Below are 24,608 nucleotides of genomic sequence, written 5' to 3' on the forward strand. Positions count from 1 at the left end.
GGAGACATTGCCCGAGAAGAACCTCATATGTGCGCCAAGAAGCCAGTGATTCTATTGCCAGAGAACTCCATGGAAATGTACAGGTATTCTTTGAAAATATTCATCTTGGTTAAAAATGAGGGACTTATAACTAGTACGTGGTCCTCGTTTTTGTTTTCCAGTGGACTCCAGATTCATCTTGGTCACTGTGGTGGGATCTCACTACTTTACATTCTGGTTTACCCTCTGTTTTGTGTGTATGTCTCTGTATGGTTTAATTTTGTATGTCTAAATTGCAGTTACCTATATGTTGAGAGACTAAGTCAGGGAGGACTATTGTAAAATATTTTGTAAAAGTAAAACGTTTCTCCTCCCTCATATAATTGTAGATTGTTTTCAGTGTTTTTATAGTGGAGTCAAGTTGAAATGTTACAGACACAAAGTTGTATGTCCAAAGCATTGGAATCCCCAAGTAGAGTAATCGATTGTCATTCCTCAAATCAGAAATGTATGTAGTGTCCTGATTGGTTGATTCTCTATTGCATGTGCATTTCTTTCTTTGTTTTCTTTTCTTTTTTAACCTAAAGGAAATAGGGTGGTAGAATTCTTTATTAATGTAAGTGAGTAAAGTTTTTTTGGGGGAGGTGGTACCCGGATTTAATTTAGGGGGCAACACAACCACTGAACCACATCCCCAAACCTATTGTGTATTTTATTTAGAGACAGGGTCTCACTGAGTTGCTCAGCTCCTCGCTTTTGCTGAGGCTGACTTTGAACTTGTGATCCTCCAGCCTCAGCCTCCCGAGCCACTGGGATTACAGGCGTGCGTCAGCATGCCTGACTGTGGATGAGCACTTCACCAAAAGAAAATAAGAAAACACTTTCCCATGATAGAGGACTAAAGTGGATCATGATTTCGGTAAGACATGAGGAATACTTTGCCATGGATTCCGCTTCCCAACATCCAGTGTGGCGTAATAGATACCTTTATGTAGAACTTTGTCATCTAATTTTTTTTTCCAATAAGTTCTGCCATATTTCTGCCAGATTTTGAATTTCACTCTGTACTCTATGATCAGTGTCAAAAGAAAAGTGAAGATTTGATATAAATATGTATGAAGAGAATATTAAGTGCTTAATGACAATCACTGGTAATGTACCATGAGTTAGGAGAAAAGAGCACTTCTTGCAAATGGTCAACTTTCTATTTTTCTTTTGGTCCTGGGGATTAAAAACAGAGGTGCTTACCACTGAGCATATCTCCAGCCCTTTTTATTTTTCATTTTGAGACAGAGTCTCAATAAGTTGTTTAGGAACTTGCTAAGTTGTTGAGGTTGACCTGGAACTCGTGCCTCATTTTTAACATGGCAATGGATGCTATTTTGTTTTTATTAATTGGGAGTAATTTAGAATTTTTTCCTCTTAGTATGTAAGCATGAACCAGGTAGGGTCACTGAAATGTTCACCAGACAATGCCATACAGTATCTGGTGAATGTTTCACTATGGAATTGTGTCCAGTGCTCTGTCCAGTAGTCCTGTTCTGGCCAGGGCATCTAGGTCAGCTAGACATCTCAGGGGGAGATCCTATAGACGGACTCAAAGAGGTTGTTAGGTGTTTGACTTTGATACCTTGCAGTAGTCATGTCACTTGGTGGCAGGAGGCAGGGTAGATTTTATGTGTCTCACAAGACACCCCTGGCTAGAGACTCTGGAGCCCAGCTTGATCTGGTGTTGAGGTGTGAGGGGGTCAGTTCCAACATAGCCAGTAATGGCTCATCAGGGGGACACACAACCCTGTGACATAACTTGGCTGTGGGAATCCCCTGAGGAAAGGGAAAGTAGAAGGGCTCAGCCTGACCACTGTGTTTGTGGGCTTCTGCTCTAAACCATGAATATCAAATGTGCTTAATTTCACTGGGCTCACAGAATGAGAATCACAAAGAGTAGTGTCAACTGTGAGCCATGTGTGAACTATGGTAGGGATGTTTTAGAATGTGATCACATTCTAGAAATAGTTTGAAGGGTTTTAGGGAGTCACTTTAGGTTACCTATTGTAATAAAGTTTCCCTTCGGCACTCATAGTGAGTTGTACACATTCCTATACACATATCCTCTCTGACACTGCTCTGATATACAAGGGAAGGTGGACATTAACTGCAAAGAGTTTTCTTATTTTAATTTTAACGTGCAGAATTCCCTTGCTGACGTGCTTGTTCTGGGACATCTAGTCCTAGAAGAAGAAAGTGTATAAGTAACCTGCTAGTCACCATCAAAGTATTCCTTGATCTGGAATCTTAAATGTGATGTTTATTCAAATCCCCTGAGAATGTATAAAACTCCAGATTCTGATTTATCAGGGCTGGATGGCTGTCAATCACCCATGCAGCTATTTTGTGAAGAAAGTGTTGAGTATCAAGGGTTTTGATGATGAATTTGTTTATGGAGACTGTAATTCTTCATAGATTTTTGCTTTGGTGAGTCAGAAAGTATCTGAGTAGATAATCATTCACTAACATATCTGCAAAAATCTCATCTTTTAGTATGCATAACATCTTGAATGGGTAAATATCACCATTTCCATTTTGCATAATGACACAATATTATTTCTAGGTATCCAAATGTCTTGACCAAGCATTCTTGTTGGTAGATAGGAAAGCAAGAACTCAAGTTTGGAATTTTACTGTCATGTTTAAATCTATTGTTTTTAATAGATTATTTTTAATATATGAAGATTTGCATGCAGCACATTTTTAGGCATTGACTTTCCCAGCAGTGGGCATTCAGATAGCCCTTAACTTGCAGTCAGCACAGATGAGGCTGCAAGGAACATGAGCATAAATATCCCTCTGCAGGTCCCCTTCTGAAACTGTTTAAGCATTGTGTAGGTTACATACCCACAGGTAGAATGTATGCTTACTCTCTTGGCAGAGCACTGCCAGGTGGCTTTCTGAATAACTATCTGTCCACATTTCGCCAGCATTCTACCATCTAGCTTTCTACCTTTTGCATGTTTAGTGGATACAAAGTGTCAGCGCACTGTTTTCATTGGTATTTTTTCTTAACTTGTCTTCAAATGCTTTTCACTTTGGGGGACTTTTCTCTTGTGAAAATGAGCTTCCTCTGGATCCCCCTGCCCATTCCACTTCTTGACATTATTCTTTTCTTGCCACACATGTACGGTCTCTGCAGTATGTTGGATAGTTTGTCCGTTACAAGGACCAACAGGTCCTCTACAACTTTAAAACAATTAGTCAAATTCCAAAACATAAAGTGAGCACAGAAATTGGGCTACCATCTTGGGAAGAAAAATGTTGGATGCTGTATTCAAAAGAGAAAGTTATATTTTATTACTTACAAAATAATAAAATAGTGAAGCCATAACAAGGACTGAGATAATATATATCCTCACGATCTTAGACTTCTGATATAAATCTGTATCACTTGAAATATGGGATAGATCATCATTGGATAATGAAATGGAAGTAAAGCTATCAAGCCAAATGATTCTGTGTTTAAAATTTTCTGGGATTTGGGTGAAGTGGTGAAGTTGTGTGTATTAATGAATGCAGCAAATAAGTTGATAATTGTTTCAGGACATCATTTAGGTGCCATCAAAGTGAGGTTGTTGGCTGTGTGTCATGTTTCTGAGGAAAGCTAGGCCTGTTCAGTGACATGGAGCCAGTCACTCAGGCTGAACCCCTGCAGCCTGAGCGCAATCTTGAATAGGCAATGTGTGAGGTTCCTTTTCCTAACCTTCAGGCTACATGTGCACATTTGAGAATGATCCCTAGCCATTTTCTCATCCTTTGGATCATTCCTGTCATATGTTCTGTGAGGCACTTTGTGTGTGAGGCTTTAATAATAACAGAATATTCAATAAAGAAAACCTTATGATTTGGGTAGTATAATATTTAATAGGTTCGTTCAGAAAGCAGAAATTCTATTTAAAGGTATTTGCATCTGAGTCAAAGGAAACATTTGCAGGATCCTGGAAAAGATGAAGGTTCTATCTTTAGTTCTGTCATCATCTGTTTTTTTGTTTAAGCAACATTCACAAATTGGCAGCCCATTCCATCAGATGTGTAATTGGATGCCATTTAAACCCACAGATTTTTAGATATTTTTCCGTGAATGCTGCATTTTTTCACCCTTTTTAAAAGCTGAAGGTCTAGGGCCCACATGCCAGTGGTTAGCTGGAACGTGTTCTTCAGTTTTGCATATCCCTCCCACTGTATCCCCGAGGTCATCTGTTCAGTTGGCTTTCTTCCTCCTGCTACCTCCCTGGCTTCCATAGTTTCCACATGGTGAATGTGACTCGGGGACCCTGGGGCTACAGCATTGCATTCTCTGATTATCACAAGTCCCCCTTTTCAGTTAGCCATGCCTGACATAGCCAGTCATATTTATAAGCCAACATTAGATTATAAAAACTCAATTCTGTGTGCTCCCATCTCAAAGAGCATTAGGCAGAAATATAGCATACAGAAATATTAAAGAAGGAACACAGCTTTTTAAATGCCATCCATTGAAAAGTTGACACATCTCTGACAACAGTTTTTATTTCGGGGGTGTCTCGTTTTTAGGGAATTAGAACAGATATGTGATAGTGAAATGCGAAGGCTTCCATCCATCTTACTCATTTTATTTTCTGATTATTTTTATGAATAAGGACAAGATACTTGTTCCCACTTGTATGAGTGGATGCTGGGTGTCACCTGGTACTTGGATGTTTGCGTATTGTGGTTGACACTAATATTGTATTTGGTAAGTGCCGGGAAGTCAGTACTGAAGTTGAGCTCTTGTTTTCTAGCAGCTGTGCTCAAGATCCTTGGTGTGCCTTCTGCAATTCTGGCTGCACTCTTCAAGTTCTTCAAGTTGACTTCCTGGTTATCAGCATCATGGTCTTCTGCCCTTGGAGCATGGCAAAGCATTGTTCCACGAATGTGATAAATGGTCATGTGGAAGGTTCCAGGGAGAACAGATCATTGATAATGGATGCCAATCTATGTGCCTCACCAATGAATTGTTTTTTTCTGCCTTGGTTTTAAGGAGGACAGTGTCTTCCAATACTTCCATGCACCTGGAATCCAGGCATCTGCTTCACTTGAAAAGAAACATTCATGATTCATTTAAAGAGGACATGAGCAGAAAGAGCAGAGAGAGGAGCTGCTTCATGAGATATTATCACCTTTTTCCTGGAAGTCCCACACACAGGTGAGCTCCCCAACATATTTAGAAGCCATTTCAGAAACCATTTCTACTGAGTTGAATCAGAGCCCCTGATGATGTGGAAGAGCCACAAATGGTTTGGATATTAATCATGTATTCATTCCTCAGTGCATTGCTCAATCCAGTCATTCCGCCCGAGCACATGAACTTCTGCTCAAATCACAGGCAGTGCTCTTGCTTTTGTGAGACCATCACCCTGATTCAGTGAGCCCGACACAGCCTGCAGCCACTCGGTTTTCTTGTACAGGCCTATTGCTGTGGCTGGTCTCTGGCATCCTCATCCAGCCCTGCTTAGAGTAGGGGGTTAAGGGTCCAGGCAGGGACCTTGTTACTCTTGACCTCCATTGCCATCCGGCCTCTCCAGTGCCCCTGGACTATAGCCTGCTCTTGTGGCCTGGGCTCAGTGAATCTGAGGTTTGGAATCCCACTCTGTGGCAGTATCCCAGGCGCCCTAGCCACCTCACGGCAGGTGCAGCCTTCCCTAATTCTGTTTGAGGGGGAGAATTCTCCCACCCATCCTCCTCCATACTTACCACACATTTTGTAACTTCACACTTGAGGACCTTTATTCATGTACTTAGTTCTTAGTGATGATGGTTGCTAAGACTAAGTCACGTGTTCATCACACTGCTTGCGTGGTAGGGCTAGAGCACTGATCTTCCTCATTTATTTTGTGGGACTGTCTCATTTAAAGTATGACTGCCTCTGAAGCACACACACTATATTTGGGGTGTCGAAATTTTTGGCACTGCCTCTTTGGCAAGTATATATTCTCTTCCAATTTGGAATTTCTTACACATTCCCATTTGGATTGTGGAGGTAATGCAGGAGAAATTTCATTTTAACAAAAGAGTAGAAGCAACAAATAACAGTCCTATTTTTTACACTAAACATCTGTAATTAGCATCCCTTTCTGTGTGGTTCTGTAACAGACTCCTTTGAATTTTGAAGAAAATTTGCTGGAGAGCAAGGTCACAAGAAATAAATATCGATCACTCTCAAGTGTTTTGAAGTGAAGAATGTGTTCAGGGTGTGAATACTTCGAGTCAGTTCCTACAGCTCTGCCCCTGTCAATCATTTATTCGGTTGAGTTTACGGTGTGGTTTCAGTAACACAGGCACCAGCCCCCACAGTGTGTGCCTAGCCCTTTCCCCACATAGGCTGAGTGGGCGCTTGTCGTGCTTCATGGCTGAGACCATGCAGTCGTTAGTGTGTGTCTGTGGCCCAGATCTTCCTGCATGGCCAACTGCAGGCAGGTTGTAGGCTGCTTCAACCTAACCCTGCAAGCTGGGTGGCCTCCAGCAGAGGAGAGGCCTTCCCTCCAGCCCCAGAGACTCAAGGCAAGAGGTGTGGGCTCTCCCAGGGCCACGCTCCCTCCCAGGGTTCCCAGGGAGTATCCTCCCCAACTCTCCCTGCTCTTGCCCACCCTCCTGCTGCCACCCACGATCCGTTGTTCTTGTCTGGGGCATCCAGGCTCTGCCTCAGACTTCACACAGCCTCTTTCCCCAGGCCTCCCTGGGTCTCTGTTCAAACTCTTCTCTTCCTACAAGAATACCAAACATTGGATTTGGGGCCCATTTAGACTGCTTCCACCATGTGACCTCTTTGTAGCTTGATCACTGTGCAAAGACTGTTTCCCCACGAGCTTGCACCCACTTTTGGGTGAGCAAGAATTTTCAGGGGACACTCTTCTATCACGTACACTGGCCTTCCTTCAGATCCCTCCCCACTGAGGCTTCCTGGCGTCCCTTGTCCTAGTTACTGTCATGGTAGGTTCCCTCCTTCTGGCTGAGAGGACCTAGTGACCTGGGGGTTCTCTCTCTTTGAAACCACCAACACTCTGCAGTGTTCCCCATGGGGCTCTGCAGAGTTTCCCTTTGAACCTGCTCCGTGAGCTGTGTAACACGTCCTAGATGAGTGGAATAACCCCCTCCCTCCTGAAAGCCCGATGCTTGACACCCTTTGAAGTAAGTCATTATTTTGGATTGCTTCCTCAGTGGGCAGGTGCTTGGATCCTCTCCAAGCAAGTCTTCCAGTCTGAAACCAGATGTGTACAGACTTTGGCTTGAAGGATTTCAGCTCCTATAAACTCTCATCTTGGCAGCAGTTTTTCCTGCCCTTGATGCAAAGCAAAAAAATGCAGTTGGCTCTGTACCTATCCTTCTCCCTCCATGGTCCCAGCAGCTGCAAATCAAAACTCTCAGGAAAGAAATTGTATCTCTGTGAATAGATACTTGTCATTGTTTCCTAGATCATCCAGGATTATGGAGAATTACGTTGCCATTTCATTGTATTAGTTGTCAGAAGCCATAAGTATGGGAAGAAGATATGCATTGTTTATGTACAAATACTGTGGCATTTTTAAAAAAAGATGAGCATGTGAGGACTGTGGCGTTCTCCATGAACTTGGAACAGACCTCCCATGTATTTCCTGTGATAGTTCTGATTTCCGAACTTGAGATCCTTTGGGACTTCACTGTGAGTCAGCCCCGTGGGAATGTGGTAGGTGGGCTGTCGGAGGTGGTGTGCAGAAGCTCAGGAAGGACTTGTAAGACCACATCCAAGACCACAACCAGGAGCAGAGAAGGGAGCCCTCTCCCCATGTTTCAAGCTTAAGTCTTCTTTTATAACAAGATCATGACTTGTGAAATCTTGCAGACATTCTGAGTCATTCCAAGAAGTTTGGTTCTGGGGAGCTTGGATGTCATTCTGTTTTGTCTTCCACATGATGTTACCAGGTGAGAACTTGGAGTCTCCTTCCTTGGGAAGGGGCTACTCAAAGAAGCCCTTGTTCCTGTTTTACCTTCTCCATGGGAGGATACAAGGTTATCGGATTGGGCACCTGACTTGCAGCCTCCAGAGTTTGGGTAATAAAACCTGTGCCATAAGTTACCCAGTCTCTTGTATTCTGCCATTAAAACACAAACAATCCTTTGAGAGTCAATCAGCAATTCCCTTGCTTTTAAATTGTGGTAAAATACACCAAACATCCCTTTGTAATTCAGAGGCATTGAGCGTAGTCCTGCTGCTGTCTAGACATCACCACCATCCATCTCCAGAACTCACTGGACACTCTTGCCACCAGACTACTTCTAATACCTTCCCCAGGCCTAAGAAGAACATTCTTCTTTATGTTTTTCTGAAGTGAATTATAGGAATTCTTCTTTATGTTTTTAAGAACTGGATTATTGGGAATCTGAGATAAGTGAAATCCTCCAAAATTTGTCTTTTTCTGTGGACACAATCAGTTTTAAATGGATGCAGTTCACCCCCACTCCTGGGGATCCAGGTCCAGTGCCAACTCTGCAGGTGTCTTGATCGGGCCCTCAGTGACAGGCAGTGATGACTGTGTGCACATGAGCTTTGTGTCCATGTCAGTGGCAGCTGTGATTCCAGATTCTAGGGTATTTGGTCCCAGCCTGTGGGTTCCCTCCTCCTCCAGGTGTTTGCCAGCCAATGTGCACCAAGGCCATGTGCATGGTGGGTTCTGGAGGTGCTTGTAGGATGAGTCCTGAGGTAGTAGGAGGGGCCATCCCAGTGGTGGAGAGGACCCTTTTGTCTAGCCGGGTGTTGTGTCGTGGGTCATGATAGACTAGAAGTATGAGCAATGCCTAGATTGTCCTGGTCTCTGTGGGCCCAGCCTAGGAGCTGACAACTGGTGTGGCCTCCTAAATACTAAGTCAGGCATCCCCGAGGAAAGGGCTAGTCCAGAGCCAGTGGAACCTGACTGTCTTTAAGGGCACTTTTGTGCTGGGAGGCAGGGAAACATTGTTGTGATGACACCTGATGCAGAGATGCGTGCTTCAAGTCCAGGTGGAGTTGCTGAGGAGCACCTGGGATGGCGTGTGGCTTCCCACCTCCTCACACCTGGGGCATCCCGGGGCTCTGAGAAGCACAGCAGCAGGCTGAGCACTGAGGGAGTCCTCCGTCTCTGCAGAGTGAATGGGCTTTCTTCAGGCCCCCAGCAAGTCCATGTCACACCATCTGATCCCAGAGTCCTGGGCATCGTGTTGAGGCTCACTGAGTTCCCACACGTCTCTAACTTGCAGATCCCTCTTGGCTCCCTCTCCACTCATTCCTTGAAGATGAAACCCTGGAGGGTGGCATTCCCATCATCCAGAGGTTTCCAAGTTTTCCATCAACTTCTGGGACATGAAGGGTTGACCATAGTAGGGTGGGTGTTCAACAAGCACCCTGGGATCCATAACCCAATCACATCAGGACAATTGAAACTGAGGAAGGAGAGAGGTAGGACAGATCAAGGCAGATGACTCAGGCAGGGCAGAGTAGAGAGTGGAATGGAGAGTTCTGGCAGGGGGCAATTGTGATGTGGAGAAATGGTATGCATATGGTGGGTGTGGTGTCCCCATGCTTCCCAAAGTCTACACAGGCTGAAGATGCCCACAGAGTGTTCTTGAATAAACAGTGGGAGGTCCATTGTCCACCATTTTCCTGTGGAAGAAATATGAGGCTCCCTTAGTGCATAGGAGCCTTCTTAGTGAAAGCCTCACCTCTGTTAAACAATTGGTTGGAAAAGCAAAGTGCATGCGCCCACTTCACTGAGCAAGCCATCCCAGTTTATTTGGTTGGAGACACTGAAGTGAGAAAGATGTTCTCCTGTTGTTTCAAAAAATGTCAAGCCTCAGGCCCCCAGGAATCGCAGGAGGACCACCATACTCTTGTGTGGGAAGAAGAGGTGAGGTTTCATCCTAGACGCCAGAGTCTCGGGACACTTTTATCAGAGAAGCTCAACAGCAACATTGAGCAGCACAGGACAGGTGAGCAGAGCAGGCCCTCATTTATGATCCCTTGTGAATGGCCCACCATTCATACCCTGACCCTGGGTGTGTGTGTGTGTGTGTGTGTGTGTGTGTGTGTGTGTGTGTGTGTGTGCGCGCGCGCACGCCAATGAGAACTGTCCCAATCTGCTATAATTTCATTGTATTGGGATAAAGCATGTTTCTGTTTGCTACTGTTTCTATTTTTGATTCCACCATTCTTGGTCCCAAACCAGGGTGAAAATGGGCTGGTTCCAAACACGGATGAGCCCTAATAGAGACCCTTGAAGGTAACAGACAGTAAGAGCTCATAACCAGCTCATGCCTATCATTTTTGGTAGGAACCCTGACTGGGGCAGCACCTTCAAGTCTATTTACTCAGGTTTCATCACCAGCCAGCAGGTGCTGGAGCTGCTCTTCTCAAGGTAAGAACATCCCTCCGAGACCAAGTGTACAGCCACCTCATGTTTGGGTCTTGAGAATGCCATGTATCTGTCAGAGACCCAAATGCTTTGTGAAGCTAGGGAGATCAGAGGTCCACACTCATAGTATATTGTCAGCACCAAGTGGGACAAGTCTGGCACGTGCCTGCAACAACATTGCGGTGGGGAGTGACCTCGCCTTCGCAGGCAGACTACACCACCCTGTCTCTCCAGCTGGTCCACAGAGACGTGTGGAGCAGCCTACACACATTAGCTTTGCTGGTTGAGGGTGTGTACTCAGCTCAATTCCAGGTGGGCTCAGTGAGGCCTGGGGTTTCTTTCTGGTGGGATGTTCCCTTCCAGCATGGAGAAGTTCTGTGCTAGGGGCTCACTTACTTTAGGCCTTGGGTAAAGCCCTTTTGCATTAGAAAGGATATTCCAGATTCCATAGTGGGGCAGAACTTCCCTTCTTAGTTACAGCCAGACAGGAGTTGGGGGCTGGCAGCTCCCATGCCCAGTTAGATATGTGTGAAGAAGCTATTTGGTCTCTTGCTTTGATGAACATAGACAAAGCACCCACTGTGGGAAGACTTGTTGAAAGGCATGTTGCACAGTTCAGTCAAAATTGTGGTCAAAGTGTCTGCTATCTTGTCTCTTTTGATGGGAGTCAGCCCCAAAACTCAGGTGTCAAAAATAGATATTCTACACATGTCAGCATCCCTGCTTCCATGAGACATGACCATCTTGTCCTACTCCAGTGAACATGGTAGACCATGGACCAGTGTCAACATGGAGCAGGCTTGTGGTCAAAAGGGAGGGCTGCTCTATCCAGAGTAGGAAGCTGCCAGGTTATTGGACTTGGGAAGGCTGAGCAAACCCTGGTTCCCACAATTGTATTTGGTGCATGTAGTCAAAGGTCTAGGGCTTCAACTGCTGGAGGAGGAAGGAGGAGAGCTATAGGTGGACTCATGGTCACCTGAGGAGCTGAGAGGAAACTATAGCCTCAGAGGAAGTTTCTGTGACAATTGATCATCCCACCATACCTCATCCCAGTGTGACTTTCCCTCTCTGTCCTCTCCCAGGGCCACAAACATGTAGTCTTCACTCTTTGAAAGGACAGATCACTTGATTCTCAGGGAAACTCAATGAGAGCTCTCAGAGAATGAGCAAGCAAAGCAGTCCAAGCCAGGGAATGAGTATCCCTGGAGCCCTGCTAGTAATGGACCTGAGCACAGACCCTTCTGGGTGTTGCCTGTCAGGTTGGAGAGCATGTAGCAAACAATGAAGAGTGTGTGGCCTCCCCCAAGAATGGGAGAGCTGGTCATGCCATGGTTCTAAACGTCTTTGGGTGTAAGTTTTTTGTCCAGAGAGTTGTCCTGTCACTGTGTACAGCCACCGTGTCTTGGCTGTGGTGGACTGGCCTGTGTAGAGACAGGAAAGGCAGAGGCTGCCAAGGCCAGTTTTGGTGGTGGGGGCTGTGGGGTCAGAGCGTCCAGGCTTCTGCTGACTGCACACCTGCTTGCTCACAGTGCTGTGCCCATCAACCCGGGTGCCTGGATGGAGCAGTATAGCCAGGCTTTCCATCAGCCTCCAGGCCTCAGGATTCTCCAGCTGCTGCTGCCTTACCTGCAACTGTACATGGGAGACTTGAATCTGGAGCGCCAAGCACACCACCTGCTGGCCCAGCTGGAGGATGGCAAGTCCAGCAAGGCAGAGCCTGAGTGCCAGGAGGCCCGTGGTGTGTACTTAAGGTTCTAAAGAGGTCAGTGTTTGGCTCCAGAGGGTGGAATCTGTATGGCTGGTGTTGGGCTGGGAAGAAGGAGAAGCCATTGCCCACGCAGGCCATGCCCCTGTCTGGGAAGAGGTCCAGCGTGGGTTCAGGGGCTGAGATCTTCATGGCAGACAGTGTGGATTGTCTGTTTTGCAAGCTCACAGCCAAGCTATCATGTTGGAATCTTATCTCCTCTAGCTACAGGCTCACTTCCAATGCCCACCCCAGGGCTAGAGCCTCATCAAGGAGCTGCTCTGGCAGCCAGTGAAGGAGCAGCACCATCCCCAGAGGCAGGGCTCAAGTCCAGTTCCTCCGGGGTCTCTGCTCCGAGCTCCACGGTACCTCTGTACAACCAGCAAGTGGGAGACAGCTGCTCCATTCATGTCCATCTAGAAAATCAAAGGCGAATGGAGTATAAGAGCATCGTGGTGAGCCATTCAGCAGGGGATCCCCTGGGTGCCCTCACTGGGGAAGGCAGAGGACATAGCTTGCACTAGGCCTGCCTTCATGAATTAGAGCTTCTGGAAGGTCAAATACGATTGAAGAGGATGAAGAAGACAGAGGTCAGTGTTAAGAAGCTGACCTGAGACGAGGGAGAGCAGCAGCTTTTCCCAGCTCCAGGTGTGAGTGGGCCTGCAGAGTGTGGGGTTTGCAGTCTGGAAGTGCAGGGGTAAGGGCTGTGCTCAGATGAGGTCAGAGGAACTCATAGGGTGCAGGCTGCACTTTCTGAAGCCTGGTGTCTAGAGTGAGTTGGACCCTTGGAGGTTTGTGCAGAGGATGCAGCAGTCATAACTCTTGTGTGTTGGATGGCATATGTCACTGGTGGAAGGTGGAACATAATTAAGTTAGGTTATTACAGGTCACAACAAGTGGGAGCTCTCCAAGAAACCATGAGTGTCATAGTGTGCACAAACTTGAATAGGAAGCTAGCAGCTTCCTTTGCAGAATTTTTCTGGGTGTGCGGTTTAAGCCCTAACTCTCCAGGTGTCCAGCTGCAGAGGAGCGCAACATTGCCCCTGCTGGATTCACACCCTCATTACAAAACCGCATGAAGTACCTGAGACTCTGGAGCCCAGCAGCTCTTTTGGCTATCATTAAAAAGTCACAAGCATACTCTTATTCATGGTCTGTTTTATGCCCTGGCTGCCAGACTAAAGCACTAGGATTTCTGCCTAGGCCACCCACAAAGGGAAGCCTGTATCCAAGAACAGAGATGGGATACAGGAGCAAACCAGACCAATCCTTCCATCTTGTTGGGACCAGAGTGGTGTCTGCCAAAGGCTGTTAGGTCTTTGTACCCTTCACCAGTAGGGCATAGCAAGTACAAGCAGACTATTGTACCAGGATGGGGCTAGTAGCACATAGGAAGATCCCACATGAACACTTGAAGGCCCCAGGTAGCATGATAACACATGGTGCCCTTGTGTTAAGAGTTAAGCTGTCTCCTGAATGACTTTGACCATTGTGCTCTGGGTGGCTACTCCAAAACTCATTCTCTGATGAGTTTCTCCACCCCTGATCAGGTGACCTGCCAGGATAGGGCACCCGCGGTCATACGCAGGGCCTTACAAGAACACTTGCTCAATGAGGAGGATCCAGAGGACTTTGAACTGCTTCAGATTGTGTCAGAGCATAAGAGTAAGTGGGTCCATCCAATGGTGGGAAGTGACTTCCTGTGGGCTCAGGACAATTCACCAGCCAAAGAAAGAGTTCTGTGGCCCAAAAAAGAGCCAGAGTGTGGTGGGCATTTTGCACAAACATAATGCAATGATGGGAGTGTAAATCCGTTGATCCTGGGACAGCTGGACCTCCCTATCGAGTGTCTTCCCCAGGACCTAATCAGGCTTTGCAAACTTCATATCCATGAGGAGCAAAGGAGATAAGCAACCCCTGGCTGTCTATTTAGGCAGCCTTTCAGGACAGTGACAAGTTCTTGAGAAAAGCTCTTGAATGAAGAAATCCTGCTTTAGGCAGCTGGCTTCCAATCTTTCCATTCCTTGTGAACGGACGCCATTTAGGTGTTCTGGGACAGAGGTCATATCTGGCAGAAAAGTGTGAAGGAATAGAACACTTCACAGCTTGGCAAACTGGCACTGGAGAGAGAGAAAGGAAGGATGAGGAGCAAGAGGAAGAGGAGGAGGAGGAGAAGATAAAGGAAAAGGAGTTGAAGGAGAGGATGACAAAGAAGAAGAACAAGAAGACCACAACCAGAAGAAGTAGAAGATGAAAAACAAGAACATCAATAACCAGAAGAAGAAGAAGAAGAAGAAGAAGAGGAAGAGGAAGAGGAAGAGGAAGAGGAAGAAGAAGAAGAAGGACAAGCAGAACAAGATCCAGAAAAACAAAGAGAACAAGAATATAACAATAAATATATGGATCATTCACTTCTCCAAATGGGCCTGTATTGGTGGTTTGAACTGTGTCTATTACTTGTATGCATTAGCAAATAGGAACTGTAAGGACAATTTTATTTCCCTTTCACCTTGCTGTTATCAGTTGCCCCCAAATAATTGGTAATTCCATGAAGACTTTACTCTACTTCATCAAAATTGAAAAATTCTCAAAGTGTTTTCTTTCATTTTAATGGTAAAATTAACAATTTGGGCGTAGAGGTATGCTAGCAAGGAGCTATTTTGGTTGTTTGTCAGAGGAGTCCTCTTCATGTGAGTTAAGTAATGTTTAGAAGAACAAGAGGTGCTGGTAGAATAATTGTGTTCATTCTTCCCACTTCATGAGACCTCTTGTAAATACTGTTTTGCATTATTGGGCTCCATGTTCCTTTTTCTCATCTGTTATTTTACAAATGTTTGCCTAATTGCCTGAGGCAGTGTGGTCCATTAAAGTTAATTTGAGTTTGTATTTTAAAAATACTATGAATAAGAAGGATAATGAGGAGGAAATGAAGAATCAGATTACTCAAACAATAAAAAATAAAAAAATAAAAAAACGGTTCCTGAAGGCACAAGCTTCCTGTGGACATCCTCCGTCCATGCCCAACACACCTCCAATTTATACCACCTCCCATTAGTGTCTTCATCTATGACTAGATTCTCCACTGCAAGGTCAAAGCATCCATCACATGGTTTCCTGAACCCCGTGTGTGAACACTGCAGCTCCAACACAGGAGCCACTGATGACAAATCATGATGCAAACTCCAGCATGGTCTCTGTGGTAGGTTCCACATGAACAGAGAGGTGCTGGGGTCCAGGGTGCTTTCTGTTGGAAGCTGGTAGGTTGGTTTAGATCCCATGCATACTCTTTCCTCAGGGAAAGGCCCTGAGAATGCCTTCGGTGGAACATCATCTAGATTGGAAGGCCCTCAGGTCTAGAGCTCAAGCCTGACCTGCCAGAGGCTGTCAGTCATGGGGGGTGTTCTGTTGTGTACTCCTTGAGTGTCATTCACCTTCTGACCTCTGCCCCGCCCTCTCCAGTGCTGAGGATCCCTGCTGATGGCAATGTGTTCTATGCCATCACACCCCGCGTGGACTTTGATTTTGTCCTCAGGAAAAGACTCACCAGGAAGTGGGCCAACAGCAAGACAAAGGAGGTAACACCTACCTTACTCGCTCTTTATCCCTGGTGCTCCTTCACATCCACCAGGGTGACAAAAAGCCTCAGCTCCTGGACATATGTTCTAGAATGCCCACAGAGCACCCTGACAGGTGGGGGTGGCTTACAGTGTCTGGGCTCTACTGATGTTTCCATCCCCCACAGTTCTTGGAGTCACCTTCTGCAGTGACTCCTAGGATCCCATGAACCGTGAACACCAGCTCATCAGTTGCAGCTGGGTGCTGCACAAGGCCACTGAAAGCAAGGAGTCCAGTACCAAGAGTGTCACTGACTGGAGTTCCGCGTTGCCTGACTACAACGAGCACGTAAAAGACACCCGCTTTGTACATGTTCACCTTGAGGCGCACAGCAGGAGGGATTCAAAGTGCATCCTGGTAAGCCTGATAGCAGGTCTGTCTCCTGTGTGCCCACAATGTGGGAGGCAGAAAATATAGTAAACCCCATGGGCTGTATGATCCAAAAAGAGAGAGAGGTCAGTGTTAATGGCTCCCCTGAGAGGAGGGAGGGCACAAGCTTGCCCAGCTCCAGGTGTTAGTGGGACACTGTGTTGTGGGGTTTGCAGGCTAGAAGTGCAAAAGAAAGTTCTGGGGACAGCTGTGATCCAAGAAATATCTAGGGTGCAGGTTGCACTATCTATGCCTTGATATTGTTGATGAATGGATTCTGTACGATGGGAGGTTGGAGCAGAGGAAGTGGCAGTGATTTCTCATTTGTATAGGAGGGGCCCAGCCAGTGGTAGAAGGAAATGGACCCTCCTTAGCATGATTAGGTGTGATATTTTGGAGCCAGGGTCACATGAAGCTCATGCCAAATCCTAGGAAAGACAGCATTTGCATATTGGTGAATAGGGAACTAAGGGGATTCTTGCAGAATTTATATGGAAATGGCAAATTCTGCAGGTGTCCAGCTGCAGAGGAGACATGTTCAATGACTGACAGTGATGAGTCAGGTACCTCATTCCAAACAGGCCATCACTGAGGCCCAGAGGCCAGGGGCTCTCATGGCTATGAGTAAGCAGTCAAGGGCATGTGCTCGTATCTGAGTCTATTTTGTATACTGGCTGTCAGCTGCAAAATTTCTAGGCTATCTGCCTGATCCAACCAAAGATGCAAGCCTTCTTCCCAGAGCTCACCTGGCATAGAGGCCCCGGGTACATTCCTCCATCTTGGTGGGATGAAAATGTGTCTGCACACAGGTAGATTGGTCATTTTTCCCTGAGTGGAATGTGTCTCCACACAGGCATGGCAGGTACAAGCAGACATTTGTACCAGGATTGGCCTAATCGCACATCACAAGACCCCATGAGAATACAAAGAGGCTACCGTCAGTTAGCAGGATAACAAGTTGGCACTCTTTCCATGGAGCTGAGGTATCTCTGAATGTCCTTGACCACTCTCCTCTGAAGAGTTACTCCAAAACCCATTGTCTGTCTCCCACCATGATCCAGGTGACCTACTGGGAGAGGGTTCTAGAAATCATATGCCGGGCCTTAGAGCAACACTTGCTCAAGGATGAGGATATAGAAGATTTTGAGCTGCTGTGAATTGTGTCAGCACATGAGAGTAAGTGGGATGATCAGATGGTGGGGAGACATGATCCACAGTGGGCTCAGGATAATTCCCTGGCCACAAGAAGTGTGTCTTGGGTGGACAAAACAGCCAGTGTGGTGGGCTTTTGCACAAAACTAACTGTAAGGATGGAGAGCTTAATATCAACAGGTTCTCCCTGCTGCCTCAGGGGCTGCTGAACCTCCCAAAAATGTGTCCTTCCCTGGGTCTTATCAGGCATTGCAAAGCTAATATCCATGAGGCGCAAAGAATAGAGGATCCTTGCAGCTGCAGTTTGGGTTGTGGCTCACTGAAAGGAGTTCCTTCCTAGTACGATGAGGACATCAGGGGCTATGTGTGGGATCAGCACTGATGTAGACTGAAACTCCATCTGTTTGAATCCATGTGTGGGACATGAGAAGTCCTGCCTGTTGAGAAAAATGTCAGTATTGTAGCCTCTGCTGACAGGACTCAGTCAAGAATACAGAAAAGCCAGGGGACAGCCTGCTTGGGTTTTTCTTTCTTTCTTTCTTTTTGAAAAAGTTCAAGTCCTCTATGCCTGGGTGCCCATCTCCAAATGAGATCAGAATATCCTCATTTCTCTATTTCTTCCAGCATCATATAAGTGCATTCTAAGCACATAGATCACAATGCTGATCGGGAAGTAATGGCATTGCCATTTCCTTTCTTATGAGAGAGACTCTCATAGCATCCAGAATTCCAATCTGTCCACCGTAGATCCCACCATCTCCAGGGCACACGTGGTTAGTGCTCTCACATTTTCCCACACCAAGCTGGTTAGGTTGGCCACATCTTACGAGGAAGACTGAGGTCAAGATATTCCAAGGAGCTGGGCAAGGTGGCAGTGGCCAGGAGCCTCAGTAGCTTGGGCAGCCACCAGTAGGATCAGGAGTTCAAAACCAGCCTCAGAAAATAAAAAGGGCTGCCAATGTGTCTGTGTGGTTAAGTACCTCTGGGTTCAATTCCTGGTACAAGATTAGTGAAAAAAATAATTAAAAAGTGATAGTCAATTAAAGTGGTATCAGAAATAGAAACATCCAACCCAGCATTGGTTGAGAGCAGGCTCCAGTCCAGTGGAGGATTGTGTGTAATTGATGTCCAAAGGGAGGAAGAGCTGGTTGCCTGGAACCCACTAGGTGTTATGGCGTGTGTGGATTATGGCAGGAGGGTTGCAGTGACGCTGGCCCTCTCCTAGACTTTGGAAACCTTGTTTACATTCAAAGACTTAGGGGATGTGTCCTCATTGTAGAAAGCCCGGTTGAGTTGAAGATGTTCACCACCACAGGTACAAGCATGGACAGAATGGGGATCTCTGCTATGCAAGCTTTCATGACATTGACAATTCTGAAGATAGGAAGAAATTATCCTTTGGCTACTGGTTTCACTACTTTCCATTCATTGAGAGCTGATTCCATGCTGGGGTCCTAAACAGAGACTGCACGTGGGCAGAAGAGTGTGGTAGAATTGTGCTGCTCACAGCATGGCCAGCTGTGCTTAGAGAGAGGAGGAGGAGGAGGAGGAGAAACAAGAAGAAGAACAAAAAGAATTGAAATAGAATCAAGAAAAAGACCCAGAAGGTTTAAAAGAAAATGCAGGGGAAAAGTTCAAGCAGAAGAATAACAATAGGGAGAATCAGAATACAAAACTGAGAGATCATGAAGAAACACAAGACAAAGGAGAGCTCACCTCGAAAACAACATAGGTCTTCAGGCACACACCTGCTTAGGTTGAATCATCTACATTCCCAACATGCTGCTAATGTATACACCTGTCATTATTGTATCCATCTATAAATGGATTAATCCACTGGCAAGGTCAAAGCACCCAACATGAAGTGATTCCTCCAAACCCATGTGAGAACATTGCTGCACTGGGGAGAAATGATGAAGCACATGAGGCTTTGGGGGAAATCCTGCTGCAAACCCTAGCACTGTCCCTTGGGCAGGTCCAACCTGAACTGAGAAGTTCCTTGGTCAAAGGTGCTTTTTCACTGAAAGGTGTTTGTTTGGTTTAGATCTGGTGCATAAGCTTTCTTCAGGAAAGACTCATTGAGGAAGAATTTGGTGGAAGTGTAGCTGGAGTGGAGGGTTCTCAAGTCTGTGGCTCAGGCCTCACCTGGGAGAGACTCTCAGATGTTGGGGGTGCCTTGTGGTATAATCCTTGAGTGTCACCTACCAATGTCTCCACCTCTCTCTCTAGAAATAAAAGTCCCTGACCACGCAACCATCTTGTTCTCCATGAACCCTCATACCAAGTATCATTTCATCATGAGGAAAAGGTCCATCGAAAGGAGCCAAAGTCAAGGGAAAAGATGTAAACACCCGCCTTACTTGCTCTTTACTCCAGGTGCCATTGTAAATCCATATAAAGAGACAAGGAGCCTCAGTTTCTGGACATATGTTCTAGAATGCCAATAGAACAAACTGACAGGTGGGGTGGCCATCAGTTTCTGGCCTTTGCTGATATTCCATCCCCTACAGTTGTCAGAATCAACTTCCAAGGCCTCTGCCACGGTGTGTAACATCAGCCCAGCCTCCAGTCACACCTCTTCTCAAAAGGCTAGGCCCAAGCCCATGGCCACAAGACAGATGAGGAAATCGAGGGACACTGGAGGCATAATGTGCACATCCTCACGGCCCAGGTCCAACCAACAGGTGGGAGACAGCTGCCTCATACACATCAGGCTAGAGCAGCAGAATGAAAAGAACTATGAGACTGTGCTGGTAAGCTGGGCAGCAGGCGTGTCCCCTGGTGCTATCCCAGGGCAGGGAGCAAACACAAATCCCATACCATGGGCTACTCTTGCCCTCTTGAATTGGAGTTTTTCCATGGTCAGGAAAGAGAGATGGGAATAAAGAAGAGCGAGGTCACTGTTAAGGGCTTGACCTGAGTTGAGGGAGAGCACAACTATGTCCACCCCCAATTGGTGAGGGAGTCTGTGTACTGGATGGCAGTGTGCAGAACAGAAGTGCAGGGGCAGGTCTTGGGGGGAGGTGAGAAAAGGACAGCATGCAGGATGCAGGATGCAGGCTGCACTGTGTGGGATGGAGAATGCTGGTGCACATGGAGGAGGAGAGCAACACGAGATTCTTCTACCCCTTGAACAGGGCACCGAGGGTCTCGCTGTAGAAGCGATATTCATGTGGGTGGAGCACACTCCACCTCCAGGGAGCCTGCAGTACAGGAGCCCGTTCCCATAACCTCCCTTACCAAATGAGGTGTCCTCCTCCATCCAGGCAGTACTGAGCCTCTGGAGGCTATCATTGGGCACTCACGTGCATAGTCTTCCTGAGTGTGTTCTGTGCCCTGGCATTCACAACCAAAGTCTCTTGGGTTTCTGCCTGGGCCACCCCCATATTCACCCTGAATTCCAAAACAGCCCTGGGAGAGAGGAGGTCACTGGTCCATTCCTTCCATCATGGTGGCATGAGAGTGTTTCTGTACCCAGGCTGTGGCGTCCTTTTACCCTGAGTGAAATGTGGCTCCACAAAGGGCAATGGCAGGGCCAGGCAGACCATTGTAGGAGGATTGGTGTCAAAGCCCTGAGGAAGGTCCCAAGCGATTACCAGGAGGCCACCCTCAGGTAGTGGAGTAGTGAGTAATGATGGTGCCCCTGTATTTAGAGCTGAGCTCCCCCCTGAATGTCCCTGACACTGTTAGGGTAGCCACCCCAAGGCCCATTTCCTCAAGGCCTACCTCCCACGTTGATGCAGGTGACATGCAACGACAGGGCTCCTGCCGTCATTCGCAGGGCCCTGGAAAATCATTTGCTGATGGAGGAGGAGCCAGAAGACTATGAGCTGGGACAAATCATCTCCCAACAGCACAGTAAGTGGGACAATCAGATGGTGGGGAGCCATGTTGAGGAAGTGCACTCAGGTCAACTTGTAGCCCAAAAGAGTAGAATCTGACCCAGAAGAACACTCCAACAGGGCCTGGTGGGCCTGATGCACAAAGAAAACCATACTGGCACTGCTGCAAAGGTCTCTAGGTTCTCTGATCAGCCCCAGGGGCTAGTGCACCCTCCCCACCAGGTGTCCAACCCTGGACAGCAACAGGCGTTCAATGCTGACATCAGTGAGGAGCGAGGAAGAAAGCATTCCTGCAGGGGTCATGTGGCCCCAGGGCTCACTGAGAGGAGTGTTTGCAGAGGAAGATGGGAACCCAGGGGCTAAGAATGCACTTGATGTATTTTTGGACTGAAGCAGTCTCCATGACCAGAAATCCACTCCCTGGCAGAGCATTGTCAGTATTCTAGCAACCAGGAACAGGACTAAATCTGAAAAAAGAACAGACTGTGAGACCGCCTCAACAGGCTGACACTGCACAAATGACCAAGCCTTCTGTGCCTGAGTCCACTTGCCTAGATGGAATCAGTAGAGCCAGGATATTTTCCTTCACTAAAATCAGATGAGGGCTTCCTCGGCACGTATGCCCCAAAGCTGACCTGTAATTAATGCCATTGCTGTTTTCTTTTCTGTGAGCCAAAACCCCGCAGCAGCCATGATCCCAGTCTGTCCACACTGAAAATTCCCATCCCAAACCGGCCTATGCAACATTCTCTCATATACTAATTCACAAACTCTGTTAGGTTAGTAGCATTTATGGAAGCAGAAGGCTAGGGCCTTGGTAGGCTCAGAAATTCATAGCAGAGATACACACATCCAAACCCAAATGGATTGAGGACAGGTATTTTGTTAGACGAGGGCTGTAGGTGACAGATGTTCAGAGGAGGGACTCACTGGGTGTCTAAAACCCACAGGTGGTGTGGCATCCCTGGCCCATGGCCTAACGTGGGATTGAAGCAGTCCCTTTTCTGGTCCTTGGAATGATTGCTCTCAGTAGGGCAGCATTTGGGACGTGGCCTCCCTTGTAGGATGCCTGGTCCACATGGAGCTGGCTAGCAACAACGGCAGAACATGGCTAAAATGAGGTGTCTGAGTTGGTCACACTTTCCTCGCTGTGACAATACTGGAGGGAAATAACTTAGAGGCAGAATCCTGTTTTGGCTCTGGGTTTCATAGCTTTCCATTCAGTTCTGGACTGAGGCTGTCCATAGTGGCAGAGCGTGTGGCAGTGCAAGCTACTCAGCTCTTGCCAACAAGGGGATAGAATGGAAGAGAGAGAAGGAGGCTGAGAGGGGGAAGGAGAGAAAGGCAGGAAGAAGAGGAGGACTACCACTAGGAGAATGAGGATTAAGAGGAGCCCCCAGCAAAGATATATGTTTCCTGAGGGCACCCCCCTGTTCAGGTCTTCCTCCAACTATGCCCAGACTTCTTCCGTTTTCTCCCACTGCCCAGTAGTGTCTGCATCTTGAGTATTTCATGATAACATCAGAGCACTCACCATGGAATGCTTCCCCCGAACCCACCAGTGAACATGGGGGATTTGGGGACCAAACCTTGAGCACAGGAGTCTTTTGTGGGAGATTTTAGATGCAATCCCTAGGGGTGTCCTTTGGCCCATTCAAGAGGAACTGTGTTGTTGTGGAGAATGAAGCCTTTGGAAGCAACAGATATTAGGTTGGTTGAAGTCCCAAACCTTGTTTTTCCTCAGGGAGGACTATTGAGGATGTCTTTGGTGGTGTTGGAGCTGACCTGGACAGCTCTCAGGTCTGTGGCCTTTCATGGCAGAGGCTGTCAGATGTTGGGGTGTCCTGCTGTGCACATCTTGAGTGCCACCTACCCAACCTATACCACTCTCTCCCCAGAAATGAAGATTCCTCAGAACACAAATGTTTTCTATGCAATGAATCCCTGTGTCCAGAGTGACTTTGTCCTGAGGAAGAGGACCTACCCTCATTAGGAGAACAATGACTGGATCCATCCCCAACCTCCCATTTATGAGGCAACTGAGGCGCGAGGTCACCGCTGGAAACTTTGGAGAACAATCTGCTCTTGTCTGAGCAGTGCTGAATCATTGCATGATCTTTCATCATTGAGATTTATTTCAGAAATATTTGCTTGGCAATTTGAAATCATCAATTCCATATATAATTTGTCCTTAGTTCTTTGTTATTTGTAGCTTTAGGAACACCTTTCTTGCTATATTTTATATTTGCTCTTTAAACTCTTTGTACTTTTTAAAATATACTTTTTCTGTAATCTGATCAACTTTGATGATTTGAATATACTCATTTTAGCAGCAATTCTTAGAGGAAACATTCAACCCCAGATCAAAATGATATTTTGGTATTGGGAGTATGGCAGATTGCATTTTCTGAGTCAATTTCCCATAGGAGCAATGAAATATAGGATATGATCTCACACACACACACACACACACACACACATGAAGATACATACACATATGAGCACACACCCTAAGAGATAGATAAAAAGGTTGATTTTGTTCATACTGAAATGCTTGGTGAAAGAACGAATGGAGACTTGCTGCCAGGAGAGGTGGGGGGAATCTTTATTAGAAAAGTTTGTTGCCTTATATACAGTCTCGGAAGGGAACTAACTATGCTATCTGCATATTGCAGTGAGGCATTTGCCTATAGGTCGGATAGGGCCCAGGGTGGGGGTGTTGATACCTAATTGGGTGGCTAAACGCGCTGGCGTGAAGCAGACTTTCAGGAAGAGAAGCCTGTTGGATGCCATTTTAAGAAAAGGGGGAGGGCGGGGGAAAAATAGAAAGGGAAATAATGAGGTAAATAAAGTCAATACTTGGGAGAAAGGTTTCCAAATTCTATAATTTTGGAATATTCTTAATTACATAAGTAGTCTTGTGGATGAAACTTATGTCTGACCCAATCCTGCATGTGTGCCTCACACACACCTTTACACATAACTTGTCTATTCCAGTATCATATCAAGTTACCTAGGTTACATAGTACAGTTAGCTTTGCACATGTGCAGATCACATAACTTGCTTGCTTCTTAGAGTCCACTAGTACCAAAGGTTATTACAATAAAATAATGTCTCCAGGCCTCAAAATGGAGGAGTTGCAGAGCATTTCTAAGCCATTCACACAGAGCACTTTTTGTCCTGAGGAGTTTGCTGAACTCGAAATACTTGCGCTTCTCTGTACATCGACTGACCTGAAATCCCTGCAACCTCCGTGACCATTCTGGGCTGGGTCTTTCTCTGTAAGATGGAGCTGTTTCCTACATGGGTCAGAGAAGAGGACCCTCTAGGAGAGAAGCTAGACAAACAAAGCCAGACTTCTCCCATAGAGAGAAGTTCAACTCCCCTGCCATGCCTGCATAAACCAAAGCCCAACCACTAAATCCTCTTGTGCCAGGTCCAGTTCTGAGCCACTCAATCTCTGGATGATGTTTTTC

The 24,608-nt window shown here is 46.5% G+C and overlaps 1 protein-coding gene and 1 long non-coding RNA gene across 5 annotated transcripts in view; both read left to right on the forward strand.

Annotated features, from left to right (window-relative positions):
- Window positions 1-7,412, forward strand: part of LOC306644347 — a 125,354-nt gene extending 117,942 nt beyond the window's left edge. Inside the window, exons 3-4 of one of the 4 annotated variants that reach the window (XR_013759346.1) lie at window positions 4,791-5,194; window positions 7,214-7,412. This is a non-coding gene — a long non-coding RNA (uncharacterized lncRNA). Of the gene's footprint in view, window positions 1-83; window positions 130-4,790; window positions 5,195-7,213 lie in introns of those variants that run through there. The other 3 variants (XR_013759347.1, XR_013759348.1, XR_013759349.1) reach the window with 3 other exon arrangements.
- Window positions 7,413-10,308: 2,896 nt separating this feature from the next.
- Window positions 10,309-23,554, forward strand: LOC306643427 (uncharacterized protein; the record flags this gene model as incomplete). Its single annotated transcript, XM_079109537.1, has 7 exons — window positions 10,309-10,412; window positions 11,939-12,147; window positions 12,379-12,608; window positions 13,704-13,818; window positions 15,613-15,728; window positions 21,033-21,147; window positions 23,030-23,554. The coding sequence occupies 7 exons, from the start codon at window positions 10,309-10,311 to the stop codon at window positions 23,122-23,124; spliced, it is 984 nt and encodes a 327-aa protein (XP_078965663.1). The 3' UTR covers window positions 23,125-23,554.
- Window positions 23,555-24,608: the final 1,054 nt, after the last annotated feature.

The sequence above is a fragment of the Sciurus vulgaris genome (assembly GCF_902686455.1).
Source record: "Sciurus vulgaris genome assembly, chromosome: 14".
NCBI lineage: Eukaryota > Metazoa > Chordata > Mammalia > Rodentia > Sciuridae > Sciurus > Sciurus vulgaris.